The sequence below is a fragment of the Entelurus aequoreus genome, linkage group LG13 (assembly GCF_033978785.1).
Source record: "Entelurus aequoreus isolate RoL-2023_Sb linkage group LG13, RoL_Eaeq_v1.1, whole genome shotgun sequence".
NCBI classification, from domain to species: Eukaryota; Metazoa; Chordata; class Actinopteri; order Syngnathiformes; family Syngnathidae; genus Entelurus; species Entelurus aequoreus.
Window position 1 is genome coordinate 40,562,029 of NC_084743.1, and position 13,565 is coordinate 40,575,593.

A 13,565-nucleotide genomic window follows, 5' to 3' on the forward strand; every position below is an offset into this window, starting at 1 on the left:
ATGGTGTTTTTAGGTCAACAATTTTAGAATATACTTGCATTTTTGTGTGAAGTTTTAAGGTGTCGAAAAAAGATGTCTTTTACTGACCAGGTTTCAACCACAGGCGTCGTCATTTCCTCTGTGATTGAAGACTTAAAGGGGAACTGCACTTTTTTTGGAAGTTTGACTATCGTTCACAATCCTTATAAGAGACGAGAAGACATAAGGTGGTTTGTTTTTTTTGCATTGTAACAAATTGGCACATTCTTGGTTGGCAATGCAGCTAATGGGAGCAATCAGTGCTATCTCTAAATCACTTTAAAAGTACATAAAAATAACGTCAGTAATACTTCATTTACGTTCCGTAAATAACCAAGTTGTACCAACATTGTTATTGTAAGAGTGAACACTGAGGAACACTTTTTCTAGCGTAGTAACACATCGGCGTGCTTCGGTATTAGCCGTAAAAATTTATTACGGAAAGAGATAAGCTTGTTTCTATGTCAGCACAAAATGCGTTTGAGTTTGTAGTGAACAACACTGCGATAGAACAACAATTTCTACTGACTGAAAAACATGAACAGTCATATTACACTTTCTGTAAAGTATTAGCCCACATTTCATGTTTTGTTTGTACACAGCTAGCTCGACAGCATATGCACAGTGATGTGATGCATGTATCATGATCAATAGTATAGTGACTTACTCGATGGACAGTTGTCCGTTTGGTCCAGCTGGTCGTGGACATTTCCAGTTGATTTGGCTAAGCTCAAACAGTGTTTCCCATAAACTGCCAAGATACCTGTGGCGGTGGGGGCGTGGCTATGGGCGTGGTCACCATGACATCATCGAGTAATTTGCATAATGTACTACAATGATATGATTTTCTCTAAAAAGGCTCAAAAAATGTATACTTACTAATTAATAATAACAGTTGTGTTTTAAACGTCCATCGATCCATCCATCCATCCATTTTACAATATAATTACAACACTTTATGTACATATTTATATACAGATTTGAACAATAAGTTATTCACTGAAATATATTTATTAATTGTGGTTCTTACAAAAAATATATCTTATAAAATATAAAAGCTAAAATGTCTCTTAAAGCTCTGCCCATTTAATTAGTGCATACTAAATAATTTAACTTTAGCCTACTACTACATCCATATTATTTACCAGCAACATAAAGTGTAACAGAGGCAGAGGTGTCCTGCCACAGTCAGTAACAAATAAACAGATAACAGTAGTGGTCAAATACAAATAAGGCAACAAGAGAAGTATCCTACACTTCTCTTTTGTAAAGTAAATCTGAACAGCCTATATGGGCATCTACATCAACTATATGATTTGCCTGAGAAGCTGGACAGGACAAAAAAAAATAAAATAAAAAAAAATCTATTTGTGGCGGACGTAAATCTTTCGTGGCGGGCCGCCACAAATAAATGAACGTGTGGGAAACACTGTCAAAGTTCCAGAATTGCAGCATGACCATGTCACACTCTGTCGGCTTCCGTCTGCTCCAACGTTTCAGCCTCTTTTTCATGCTCGCTTCTATAAGCAGTTGTTCATCCTCCGTATGTTTAGTTTAAAAAAGATAAGGTTGTGAATCCTAATGTGTCCAAAAGTAGTCGTCTTCGCTGTCTATTACCAAATCTGCCATGATTAGAAAACACACTCGCACTTGATTCTGGTAGTAGGAACGTATTTGTTGCAGGAAATATGAAGTGCGCTGGTATGGAAACAGAAATAAATGCGCTGAAGTATTATTTACAGCTGTGCATAAACTGACCAAAATACGGTAAATATTGTACATATTGTTATGATTGTGTCTGTTACTACATTTTATATAGATTAATCGCGTGTATATAAAAAGTTGATGGTGGGTTTTGAAGTTGTTTTGGAGGGCTTTGAAGGCTACAATGATGACTCCCATTAGCCGCATCTTGCAACGTTTTTTTATCATCTTTGAAATCCTAAAAAAGACATATTTCATAATGATTGTGAACGATAGGCATAAATTTAAAAAAAAAAGTGCAGTTCTCCTTTAAAGCGGAATTTGGGGAATTTTGCCTATCGTTCACAATCATTATGAGGGGCAAGACGTCATTCACATTGACGTCCCACTGGGGTGAGTTTTCCTTGCCCGTATGTGGGCTCTGTACCGAGGATGTCGTTGTGGCTTGTACAGCCCTTTGAGACACTTGTGATTTAGGGCTATATAAATAAACATTGATTGATTGATTGAAGACGACGGATGTATTTTTTTTAACGCATTCTAACTCGTAAATGAAAGTCTGTTTATAACAAAGTCAATAGGAGGTCCTATATTATGCCCACAGATCCCTCTAAAAAATATCCAAAAAGCGCTCAGCAATACTCCATTTATATTTTGTGGCTTGAATATTAACCAAGTAATAGGGATATTGTTATTATAAGCACGCTGACAAACTATTTTTAGCCGCGTGATCAGAGGGAGCTAACTAGCTCTGTGCTGCCATATTGACATCAGCGGCTACGGTTAGGTGCTTTTACGGCCTTGAGCTCGAAAGTTTATTCTAGATCATAAAGAATGCTTCTCACCTGGATAGTAGAAGGATAAAGACATAATCTGACAAGTTGGTCAACTTTGGCATTCAATTTAGACCCAAAAATGGCAAGAAAGAAATGAAAAGACACTTTGATTGCGATTGGTTCAACACCCTTTTTTCTTTGCAAAGATTATGAATCATTCTTCATGGGAATATATGAACATCCTAACAATCGGCATCCTAATGAGAGCAGACATTTTACAATAAGTGATGTTTGATTTTGTTTGTTGGCGCTCATGAAGTCTGCTGTGAGTTGAAATCAGTGATGTTGTTAAAAAAAAAAAAAAACGAACGTCGTGACGCGTTTTTGAAACGAATGCGTCGCTGAATATTTCAAATGATCAAAATTCGTAAATATTAAATGTTTTAAGCGCTTTATAGGCAGAATAGAGCGACTCCCATCGGCTCCATTGTAAGCGGACTTTTAAACACATTTTTTTATCATTTGCATAAATGCATAACAATGCATAATAAAAGAAAAACATATGTGTTATTTACTGCAAGAACTAATCGATTAAAATCGATTATTAAAATAGTTGGCGATTAATTTAGTCATCGATTCGTTGGATCTATGCTATGCGCAGAGGCTCCTTTTTTTATTTTTTTTAACCTTTATTTATAAACTGCAACATTTACAAACAGCTGAGAAACAATAATCAAAATAAGTATGGTGCCAATAAAATACTGGAAAGGATAGAAATGTAGTTTGTCTCTTTTATCCGATTATTAATCGATTAATCGAAGCAATATTCGACAGATTAATCGATTATCAAATTAGTTGTTAGTTGCAGCCCTAGTGTTATTGTCTTACATAAGGATTGTGAATCCATCGATCCATTTTCTACCGCTTTTCCCTTTATGATAGATAAAATTCCCAAAAATGTGCGGTTCCCCTTTAAGGCTGTGAGCTAAGTGATACAATAGGTAACAGATGTAACAAAATAAGAGCACACAACAGGAGAATAGCTGGGTTGCATATGACATCATATCCGTTTTTCTTCTTCGCGGCTTAATTGACATGATGGTCCAGCAGCTTGAGTGTAGCATTAGAACAAGTGAGAGTGAGTGTAAAGTTTGAGCAGAAAATGCCATATGACTGTTCTGTTTTTAGGTGTCCCAGTCGTTCAAATAGAAGGATAGGAAAGACCTTTAATAAATTCCCAAAAGAAGTGGTTCATAAAGGTAATAAAGTCAAGGAAAAAATGAAAGTTAATAAAAAAAAATGTCAATTATAAATATCACTTTCATCATCCTGTAGAATACAATCGGACCATGCTTGTGTTTGCAGCGATCACTTTGTATAAGGTTTGTTTCAACATTTGATTTGTTTTGGAATCTTTCTGTGTGTCATAACTGGGTTCTTGGGTTTTGCTTCTCCGGAAGGCAAAGGAAAATTGGCGCGGGCAAGGCGTGAATTTAAATACATGATTTTTTTTTTTTTAACACTAATAAACCACAAAACAAGGAAGCAAACAAAAGGCGCGCACAAAGGCGGAAATACAAACTTGACTATGAAACAAAAGACATGCACGTGGGCACAAAAACTATGAACAATAAAACAAAAACACTAACTGTGGCTTAAATGAACAAAACTTACTTGGTAAAGAACTGTGACAAGACATGGAGCAGAGTGATGAAATAGTGTGAGGACGCCAAGACGAACAAGAGAAACAGACAGATTTAAATAGTGACGTGATCAGTGAAAACAGGTGCGTGACAAGACAGGTGAACAGGTGCGTGACATTACAGGTGAAAACTAATGGGTGACCATGGAAACCAAACCAAACAAGGAAGTGCAACCAGGAACTAAAAAGAGTCCAAAAAACAAACACATGGCCAAAACAAAAACATGAACAGACATGACGCATGACCAAAACAAAAACATGAACAGACATGACAGAACCCCCCCCTTACGGACAGATCCCAGATGTCCAAAAAACAGGATCAAGAGTCATGGGAGGGCGGGAGGGGGATGTGGCGGTGGGTCGCCAGGCCAAGTGGCCCCGAATCCATCGAGGCATAGTCATGTGGCGGCGGCGAGTGGAACGCCGCCGCCACCGGCGAGGTGGGCGACCCGGGAAGGGCCACATGCGTGGCCGACTAAGAGGTGGGCGCACTTGGCGTGGCGGACGACTAGGTAGTGGCCACATTCGTGGCCGACGAGGAGGCAGGCGCGTCGTCGTCGTTGCAGGCGTGGAAGCAGCCGATGACGCAGGTGCAGCAGACGAAGCAGGCAGCGAAGCTCGGCGTGGTGCGTCAGGCGGAGAGTCTCTGCGTGGCGGGTCTTGGCGAGGGTCTTGGTCTTGGTCTTGGCGGGGGTCTTGGTCTTGGCGTGGGGGGTCTTGGTCTTGGTCTTGGTGTTGGCATGGTTGGTCTTGGACTTGGCGTGGTTGGTCTTGGTCTTGGACTTGGCGTGGTTGGTCTTGGTCTTGGACTTGGCGTGGTTGGTCTTGGACTTGGTCTTGGCGTGGTTGGTCTTGGACTTGGTCTTGGCGTGGTTGGTCTTGGACTTGGTCTTGGTGTGGCGGTGCTTGGACTTGGTCTTGGTGTGGCGGTGCTTGGACTTGGTCTTGGTTTGGGGGTGCTTGGTTTTGGCGTGGAGCTGCGACTGGCGGCACTGGGAGTCGTGGAGCTGCGACTGGCGGCACTGGGCGTCGTGGAGCTGCGACTGGCGGCACTGGGCGTCGTGGAGCTGCGACTGGCGGCACTGGGCGTCGTGAAGCTGCGACTGGCGGCACTGGGCGTCGTGAAGCTGCGACTGGCGGCACTAGGTGTCGTGAAGCTGCGACTGGCGGCACTAGGCGTCGTGAAGCTGCGACTGGCGGCACTTGGCGTCGAGCTGCAACTGGCGGCACTTGGCGTGGAGCAGGTACTGGTGGCGCTTGGCGTGGAGCAGGTACTGGTGGCGCTTGGCGTGGAGCAGGTACTGGTGGCGCTTGGCGTGGTGGGGCTTGGCGTGGAGCTGGGCGTGGAGCAGGTGGAGGTGGCCTAGCTGGAGGCTGTGGCGTCGTGAAGCTGCGACTGGCGGCACTTGGCGTCGTGAAGCTGCGACTGGCGGCACTTGGCGTCGTGGAGCTGCGACTGGCGGCACTTGGCGTGGAGCTGCGACTGGCGGCACTTGGCGTGGAGCTGCGACTGGCGGCACTTGGCGTGGAGCAGGTACTGGTGGCGCTTGGCGTGGAGCAGGTACTGGCGGCGCTTGGCGTGGAGCAGGTACTGGTGGCGCTTGGCGTGGTGGGGCTTGGCGTGGAGCTGGGCGTGGAGCAGGTGGAGGTGGCCTAGCTGGAGGCTGTGGCTTGGCATGGCGAAAGACTGGTGGTGGTGGCCGAGCTGGAGGCTGTGGCTTGGCATGGCGATGCTGAACCACCCCACCTGAACATTTCCCAGCCCTAGCCCCCCCCTCAGCGCTCCCCGCTGTCTGGAACCGTTTTTTGGGGTGGGTGGAGGGAGGTCAGGAGGGGGGTAAAATCCTCCCCTATCAATTGTCTAAAATGTCTCTCTTTTTGTACCTGGGATTGAGGGGGTGAAAAAAAATAATTTTGTGACTTGGGCATGGCTTGAGTCCTGGGGGGCGCGGCATGAAATTCAGATGGCTGTGACTGATATGCTCTAATGTCCAAAATCATGTTCTGATAATATTTGATTATAGAAACAGAGTCCTTTGTTGAGGGCGGCTGATCAAAAGTAAAAGAGTTCAGAGAAAAAAAATCTTGAGCTGTGATGTCATCAGGGTGAAGCCGGGCTGCCTGTGGCTTGCTTCCGCCCGGAGGGGGAGGAGCTTGCGGGAGTGAGGCGTCCTCTTTGTTTGCGGAAGCCCTCCCTGACGTCCTTCGTCGGGAGCGGCGCTTCCGGGATTGCGGTGACGCAGCGCAGTCCTCGGACCAAATGGAGTCTCTGTACTCCATGGAGGAGTAGCGCAGCGATTCCTCCTCCATGGCGCGGAGGACCTCCCTCGCTGCCTCGTCAAAACCGTCCAATTTTTTTGCGGAGAAACTCTTCTGCTGGCGTCCTACTGTCGTGACTGGGTTCTCGGGTTTCGCTTCTCCGGAAGGCAAAGGAAAATTGGCGCGGGCAAGGTATGAATTTAAATACATGATTTTTTTTTTTTTAACACTAATAAACTACAAAACAAGGAAGCAAACAAAAGGCGCGCACAAAGGCGGAAATACAAACTTGACTATGAAACAAAAGACATGCACGTGGGCACAAAAACTATGAACAATAAAACAAAAACACTAACTGTGGCTTAAATGAACAAAACTTACTTGGTAAAGAACTGTGACAAGACATGGAGCAGAGTGATGAAATAGTGTGAGGACGCCAGGACGAACAACAGAAACAGACAGATTTAAATAGTGACGTGATCAGTGAAAACAGGTGCGTGACAAGACAGGTGAACAGGTGCGTGCATGACAGGTGAAAACTAATGGGTGACCATGGAAACCAAACCAAACAAGGAAGTGCAACCAGGAACTAAAAAGAGTCCAAAAAACAAACACATGGCCAAAACAAAAACATGAACAGACATGACACTGTGATGCAATCGAGTTTATTCTCTATTATTGTTTGAGAGCAAAAATAAACATAAGTAAACGACAAGAGATTGCATTAGTTTGTGTTCTTTTGTGGTTACAATGCCTACATATAACTAGGAAGACCTGGTTGTGCAAATAAACTAAAGTAATTTTAAGTTGTAGTAATAAATATTGTGATTTTTGGTCTAATCCACCATATTTTATTGTCTAATTTCAGAACAGAAACTAAAAGCATAGTTGTTGTGCAGGAAAGCCAAGTGCTTTATTCAACACGGATGACCGCAGTCTTTCGTGATATTTCTTAGCATCAAGAAAATATCCTCAATAGAATTAATAAACTAGATGAACAACTCTCTTGTGGGCTCAACAGCATATAGTGAAGCTTGATATCGCTAGCAAACATTGCTGAACAACAGCAACATTTATAGCAAAATAATGAGACAAAATATGAACTTCACACCTTAAAAACAACTGCAGACATGAATTGTAGATTAAAATAATATTTGTAGCAGGAAATCAACTGAAACCTAACGAATCCTTTCTCTCATTAGCCTCACGATCACAGCAGCACGGCACTCGTTATGTCAATCAAGTACGGTACTGAATAATGCTTAATTTGTGGACCCCTCAGAAGTAAAGACATGATATTTTCTTCTCTAAATACCGTGAGTGTCAAATGAAGTGAGGAGGTAGCGAGTAGTAACATCTTGGTGATGATAAATGGTTTAAATCATTAAAAAATTATTTTTCTTAAGCTTGTATAAACCACTCCATCCAATTTAAAAAAAAAAAAAAAAAATACAAATCATGATTTACCTCTCAACCTTTCAAAATATGCCCAAATCTGCACTGATTCAGGTACATAAACAGTGGGACTCCAGACCATCGCCTGAAGCCCGGATGTGCCTCGAGGTCACGTGATTGCAACCCAGCTATAAACCAAGCAAAAGTCTAAACAATTGTGTTAAAAGTGACAGTACTGCGTTTAGAAATTAAAATATTGTTCAAAATACCTGTAACTCAAGCCTATAGCCTATTTTACAGAGCTTGTAGAGGGACATGTTAGATACAAAGTAAAGAGGTATGTCATATGTTTTAGCTTGATTTAAATTTGTATTTCATTTGGAAATGTTAATAAACATTAAATATATAGAATTGTTTCCTGTAATTTATCTTTCGGTTAATACAATACAGGTAAAATGGGAATTTGTCAGACATAGTTTCAAATGGTGATTAAGAGTTTGCTTGCAATTTTGTTGTACAATGACAATAAAGATCTATTCTATTCTATTCTAAATACAGTATAACAAGTGGTGTATACTGTATTTAGAATAGAATATATTATATCATCTACATACATTGTCTTTATAAAGTAACATCAGAAACAATACCTCTACAGGTCTGTGTACTCTGATGAGTGCCTTGGTCCTGGTAACCTCAAGATGGTTGAGCTGGCAAAGCAAGTAGGTGCTCATAATTTTCGCTGTCCTACAGTGCATCTGGAAAGTATTCACAGCAGTTCACTTTTTCCCTATTTTGTTATGTTACAGCCTTATTCCAAGATGGAATAACTTACTTTTTTGTTTTCAAATTTCTACATACAATACCCCATTATGACAGTGTGAAAGGTTTATTTTTTATTTTTGAAAGTATATAAAAAAGTTAATGGTAAATGGGTTATACTTGTATAGCACTTTTCTACCGCCAAGGTACTCAAAGCGCTTTCACACTATTTCCACATTCACCCATTCACACACTCATGGCGGGAGCTGCCATGCAAGGCCATAACCACGATCCATCAGGAGCAAGGGTGAAGTGTCTTGCTTAAGGACACAATGGATGTGACTAGGATGGCGGAAACCGAGGATCGAACTACGAACCCTCAGGTTGCTGGCACGGCTGCTCTATCAACAGAGCCATGCCATCCCCAAATAAAAAGCTAAAAAAAAGGACATGACCATAAGTATTCACAGCCTTTGCTCAATGCTTTGTATTAACACTTTTGGCAGCAATTACAGCCTCACGTCTTTCTGAATACAATGTCACAAGCTTGGCACACCTATTACGGGCAGTTTCGCCCATTCCCCTTTGCAGTTTATCTCAAGCTCCCATCAGGTTGGATGAGAAGCGTTGGTTTTCTTCCAGGATGTCTCTGTACATTGCTACCTTCATCTTTCCCGCCACGTTGACGAGCCTGCAGCTGAAAAACATCCCCACTGCATGATGCTGCCACCACCATGCTTCAATGTAGGAATGGTATTGGCTTGGTGATGAGCAGTGCCTGGTTTCCTCCAAACATGACGCCTGGCATTCACACCAAAGAGTTCAATATTTGTCTCATCAGAACAGAAAATGTTGTTTCTCATGGTCTGAGAGTCTTGGTAAACTTTTTACTAAGAAATGGCTTCTGTCGCACACGCATGGTTGGTGGTTTACTGCAGATATGGTTGTCCCTGTGCAAGGTTCTCTCTCCATAGAGGAATGCTGTAGTCTGGCAGAGTGACCATCGAGTTATTTGTCACCTTTTTGACTAGCCAAAGATGAATGCAGCAATGTACAGAGACATCCTGGATGAATACCAATGCTTCTCATCCAACCTGATTGTGCTGCAAAGGGGAATGGGCAAAGAAGAATAGGCGAAACTGCCCAAAGATAGGTGTGCCAAGCTTGTGGCTTTGTATTTAAAAAGACTTCAGGCTGTAATTTTTGCCAACGGTGCATCAACAAAGTATTGAGCAAAGACTTTGAATACTTATGTACATGTGATTTTTTTAGTTTTAATAAATTAGCAAAATAAACTTGTCACATTGTCATTATGGGGTAATTTTGCAAATTGATTTATTCTAATTTGGAATAAGGCTGTTACATAACAAAATGTGAAAATAGTTAAGCGCTGTGAATACTTTCCAGATGCACTGTAGATACAAAGTATAAATTATGCTCAACAACATTCACTTTTTCATTTCAGCATCTTGCTCTTATGAGTGTTTTGCGTTTTGTCTAATGATCTGTGTTTACTCCACAGTTTGGCTCAGCAGTGAAGTTGCCAGGCAGCGGCGGAGCAGTGTTAGGACTGTGTCTGGACCCGACTAAACTAGTAAGATTAGCCTGCCATTGCCAAATGCTGCTGATACTTCTGAGTGGTTTGAGAGAAAATCCAAAAATGGCATTGTAAACTGCATAAGTCATGGTCTCGTCATTAAAATCTCTTGATTATGTCCAATCTTAAATAAGCCATTGATATGTTCTGCATTTGGAATTTGTGAATACCATATAGGCAAGGTGGTGCCTCAAATCGTCAAAATTAAAAAGACCTTTCACAACACCTCGGTATCACCTTATAAGGGCCGATTTTTTGATGCAGCTTTTGTGTTGCATTTCAAAAGTCATTAAAGTTTAGGTGATGAACGCTTTTTTTGTGTCACCCTGTATTTCGTTTGTGCAGCAAAAAATGTTGATTGGGGTGCTTTCGTTTTAGAGATATTAACGTTTCAAATTTACGGAAGTGACGCCATCGTGAACCTGATCCCCATGGGTTACTGAAACTTGGTCAAAATAATCTCAAATTAGGACAAAATAGTCTCAATAGTTTGTGCTAGTGTGTGCAGTTGAAATGATCGCTTGTGCTGCTATAGTTTATGGATTATTAACGATTAACTATTTAGGATGTGATGTCATCGACGAACCGGAATTCTCCATTATCAGACAGAACAGTCTAAATTGTGGTCTAAATAACACAATGGTCTCAATTGTTGGTGCTATGTTTGTGCAGTCAAAATCATCGATTGTGGTACTATACTTTATAAATGGTTAACATTGACATGGATGTGAACTATTTAGGATGTGATGTCACGAGCGTACTGGAATTGTATGTTTTCGACCAAAACAGTCTAATTTGTAGTCCAAACAATAACAAAACAATCCCATCTGTTTGTGCTGTGTTTTTGTTGGTTTGTGCCATTGAAACAATCGATTGTGTTGCTATAATTTATGAGTTAGTAAGTTTCAAATAAGAATCATGAACTACGCCTCCGGGGGGCAGGAGACAGACTGGTACACCTGTGGAATTGAAAGTTGTAACACAGCTTTTGCAAGTTTTACTTTTCCAGCTCTGTAAATACGACCCAAAAAAGTACAAATTTGCCAATGTAAACATTTTTAAACACTAAAGTTGTATACAAAGCTGAATGCAAACTTCTAATGCAGAAATGCCAGGTTAGTCTTAACTTAACTTAACTTAACTTAACTTAACTCAACAGACCTACATACAAGTTTATTTGCAAAGGAATGAACATGGCTTTACCTATGCATGTAAAATAGTATGTACGTGTTTTCAAACGTGCATTGCATTTACTGTAAGGTTTGCAGATACCTATATCAATGTTCTAATGATTTGATCAAGGTACCATGTTGAGTCTAGCACTTTTAATTGGTAGTAAAATACATTGCAGAAATAAAGTAATTGATGCTAATTGTATGTATTTCTTCTTAAAACAAGATGCCCCAAAAATCAGCAGTAGACAGGGATTTCATCTTTTCAGTTCTGTGCACATCAAAAGAGGCCATAATCCAAAATGGCAAATAAGCGCTCCTAATTCCAATATATGGACAGTGCTTAGTGAGCAGTTGGAATACTGCATCACGGCAAAGCCCTGTATACTTTTCTCAAATTAAACAGACACAACATTTGGTCAGCGACTACTGATGACACAGATTATTCAGTTTCTCCTTCTGATGAACCAAATCATCAATCTTTTCATATTGATGGGGCGGTTGGTAAAGCGGCCGTGCCAGCAATTTCCGGTTTCCAGGTTCGATCCCCGCTTCTGCCATCCTAGTCACTGCCGTTGTGCCCTTGGGCAAGATACTTTACCCACCTGCTCCCAGTGCCACCGACACTGATTTAAATGTAACTTAGATATTGGGTTTCACTATGTAAAGCACTTTGAGTCATTAGAGAAAAGCGCTAATAATTCACTTCACTTCACTTGAAAATGGATCGAATTCATTTCAGAAAAGTTTGAATACAAAGATAAACAGTATTAAGCAAAAAAGGGAATATACAATTTTGATGCCTGGCCCCTGGACTCTTGTTATCAATGAGCACATTTGGAAGGCAGTGAAGAGTTTCTTTATATTTGTTTTTAAAAGAGCCAAGGTCTATCCATCAATCACTAGAAATTACATTGACATGAAAGGCAACTGTAATGAGTGTCACGGTCATGTCCATTTAACATGTGACAGAGAGCCTGCAATTAACAGCCCAATGGCGGTCAAATGCTGCATCAAAAACACAGATGACTCCTGCACACTGGCTGTTTAAAGCGTTTTTGTCTGGAGACTTGCATGTGCAGGTAGCCACAGAACTGGTGAGGGCATGATGCAGCCCAATGTCTGGGGGGCCTCACAGGCACACAAGCTTATGGACTTTGGAGATCGAGAGCCAACTCATCTGCGCAATTTGGCCAATCTGCGCAAAGCAAAACAAAGGAATTATTTGGAATTAGGTTACAAAAATCCTATTTATTCCTTGCAGCTATTAAAATACAGTTCACCTCACAGAGACATTGGACTGGACAAGTTTTTCTGTCACTACTGGAGTCAAACAAAAATGCATGTGTACAAGACCTTCATAAAGAAAACTCACCAGAGAGTATGTTTTGATGCAAGTGGATCAGTTGTAGGAAAACTGACAAGGCCAAAGGGCTCATCCGGCCATATCTTCCTGTATCAGGGTGTTCTAACAGCACATCAGTCTCCCAGTGGTGCAAATGCTGTCGGGGGAACATGATGTTAATGCCAATGCACGTTGGCTGACTGAATGGATCCGTGCAGGGGCACCTGTCCCAAAATAAGTTGTGAGTGATTTTTCTCTGGAATGTGTCGCCATTCCAGATGACAAAGGTACAGAACAGGTACAAGTGGATGCATGTGCTCAGATCCAGACTTGATGTCCGACAGTGGGTAACTGAAATATGTGAGGAGAGTAGGTAACTTGCCATGACTGTGGGGATCGCGATAACATCCACTCTGGACAGGAATAATGGGCGCCACTATTCCACAGCACCAGCATCACTGCAAGTTCAGCCCCAGTGGAAGTTCAAAAATATAAAACAAGGTATTTTCAAACATGAAAACTTACCTATAGGGGGGGTCGTTTTATTGCTCGCCATCTTTCCTTCATCAAAAGCCACATGCAGATTGACCCCGCATCCACTGTAAAAGAGAAGAGACGCTAGAATACGTACCCCTGTGAGGAGGCTGATGCTTCCACAAACACACACCCAACAGATGAAGATGCTGTGGAAAACTGGAGAGGCCAAGTGGTGGTTCCATGCAAAAAAAGGAAGATGAGTTCTCTCCTTGTCCCAGAATGGCTGCATGCAGTTCCACCTGCAAGCCAGAAAAAGGTAAAACTGCACTTGATAAAAAAAAAAATGGAAAGAATCAGGACC

At 41.7% G+C, this 13,565-nt stretch overlaps 1 protein-coding gene across 1 annotated transcript in view; it reads left to right on the forward strand.

Annotated features, from left to right (window-relative positions):
• The window catches only part of gkup (glucuronokinase with putative uridyl pyrophosphorylase), a 65,742-nt gene that overhangs the window by 44,553 nt on the left and 7,624 nt on the right, over positions 1-13,565 (forward strand). The window contains exons 21-22 of the mRNA XM_062067839.1: positions 8,510-8,573; positions 10,136-10,207. Coding sequence (XP_061923823.1) covers positions 8,510-8,573; positions 10,136-10,207 — 136 coding nt within the window. The remainder of the gene's footprint in view (positions 1-8,509; positions 8,574-10,135; positions 10,208-13,565) is intronic.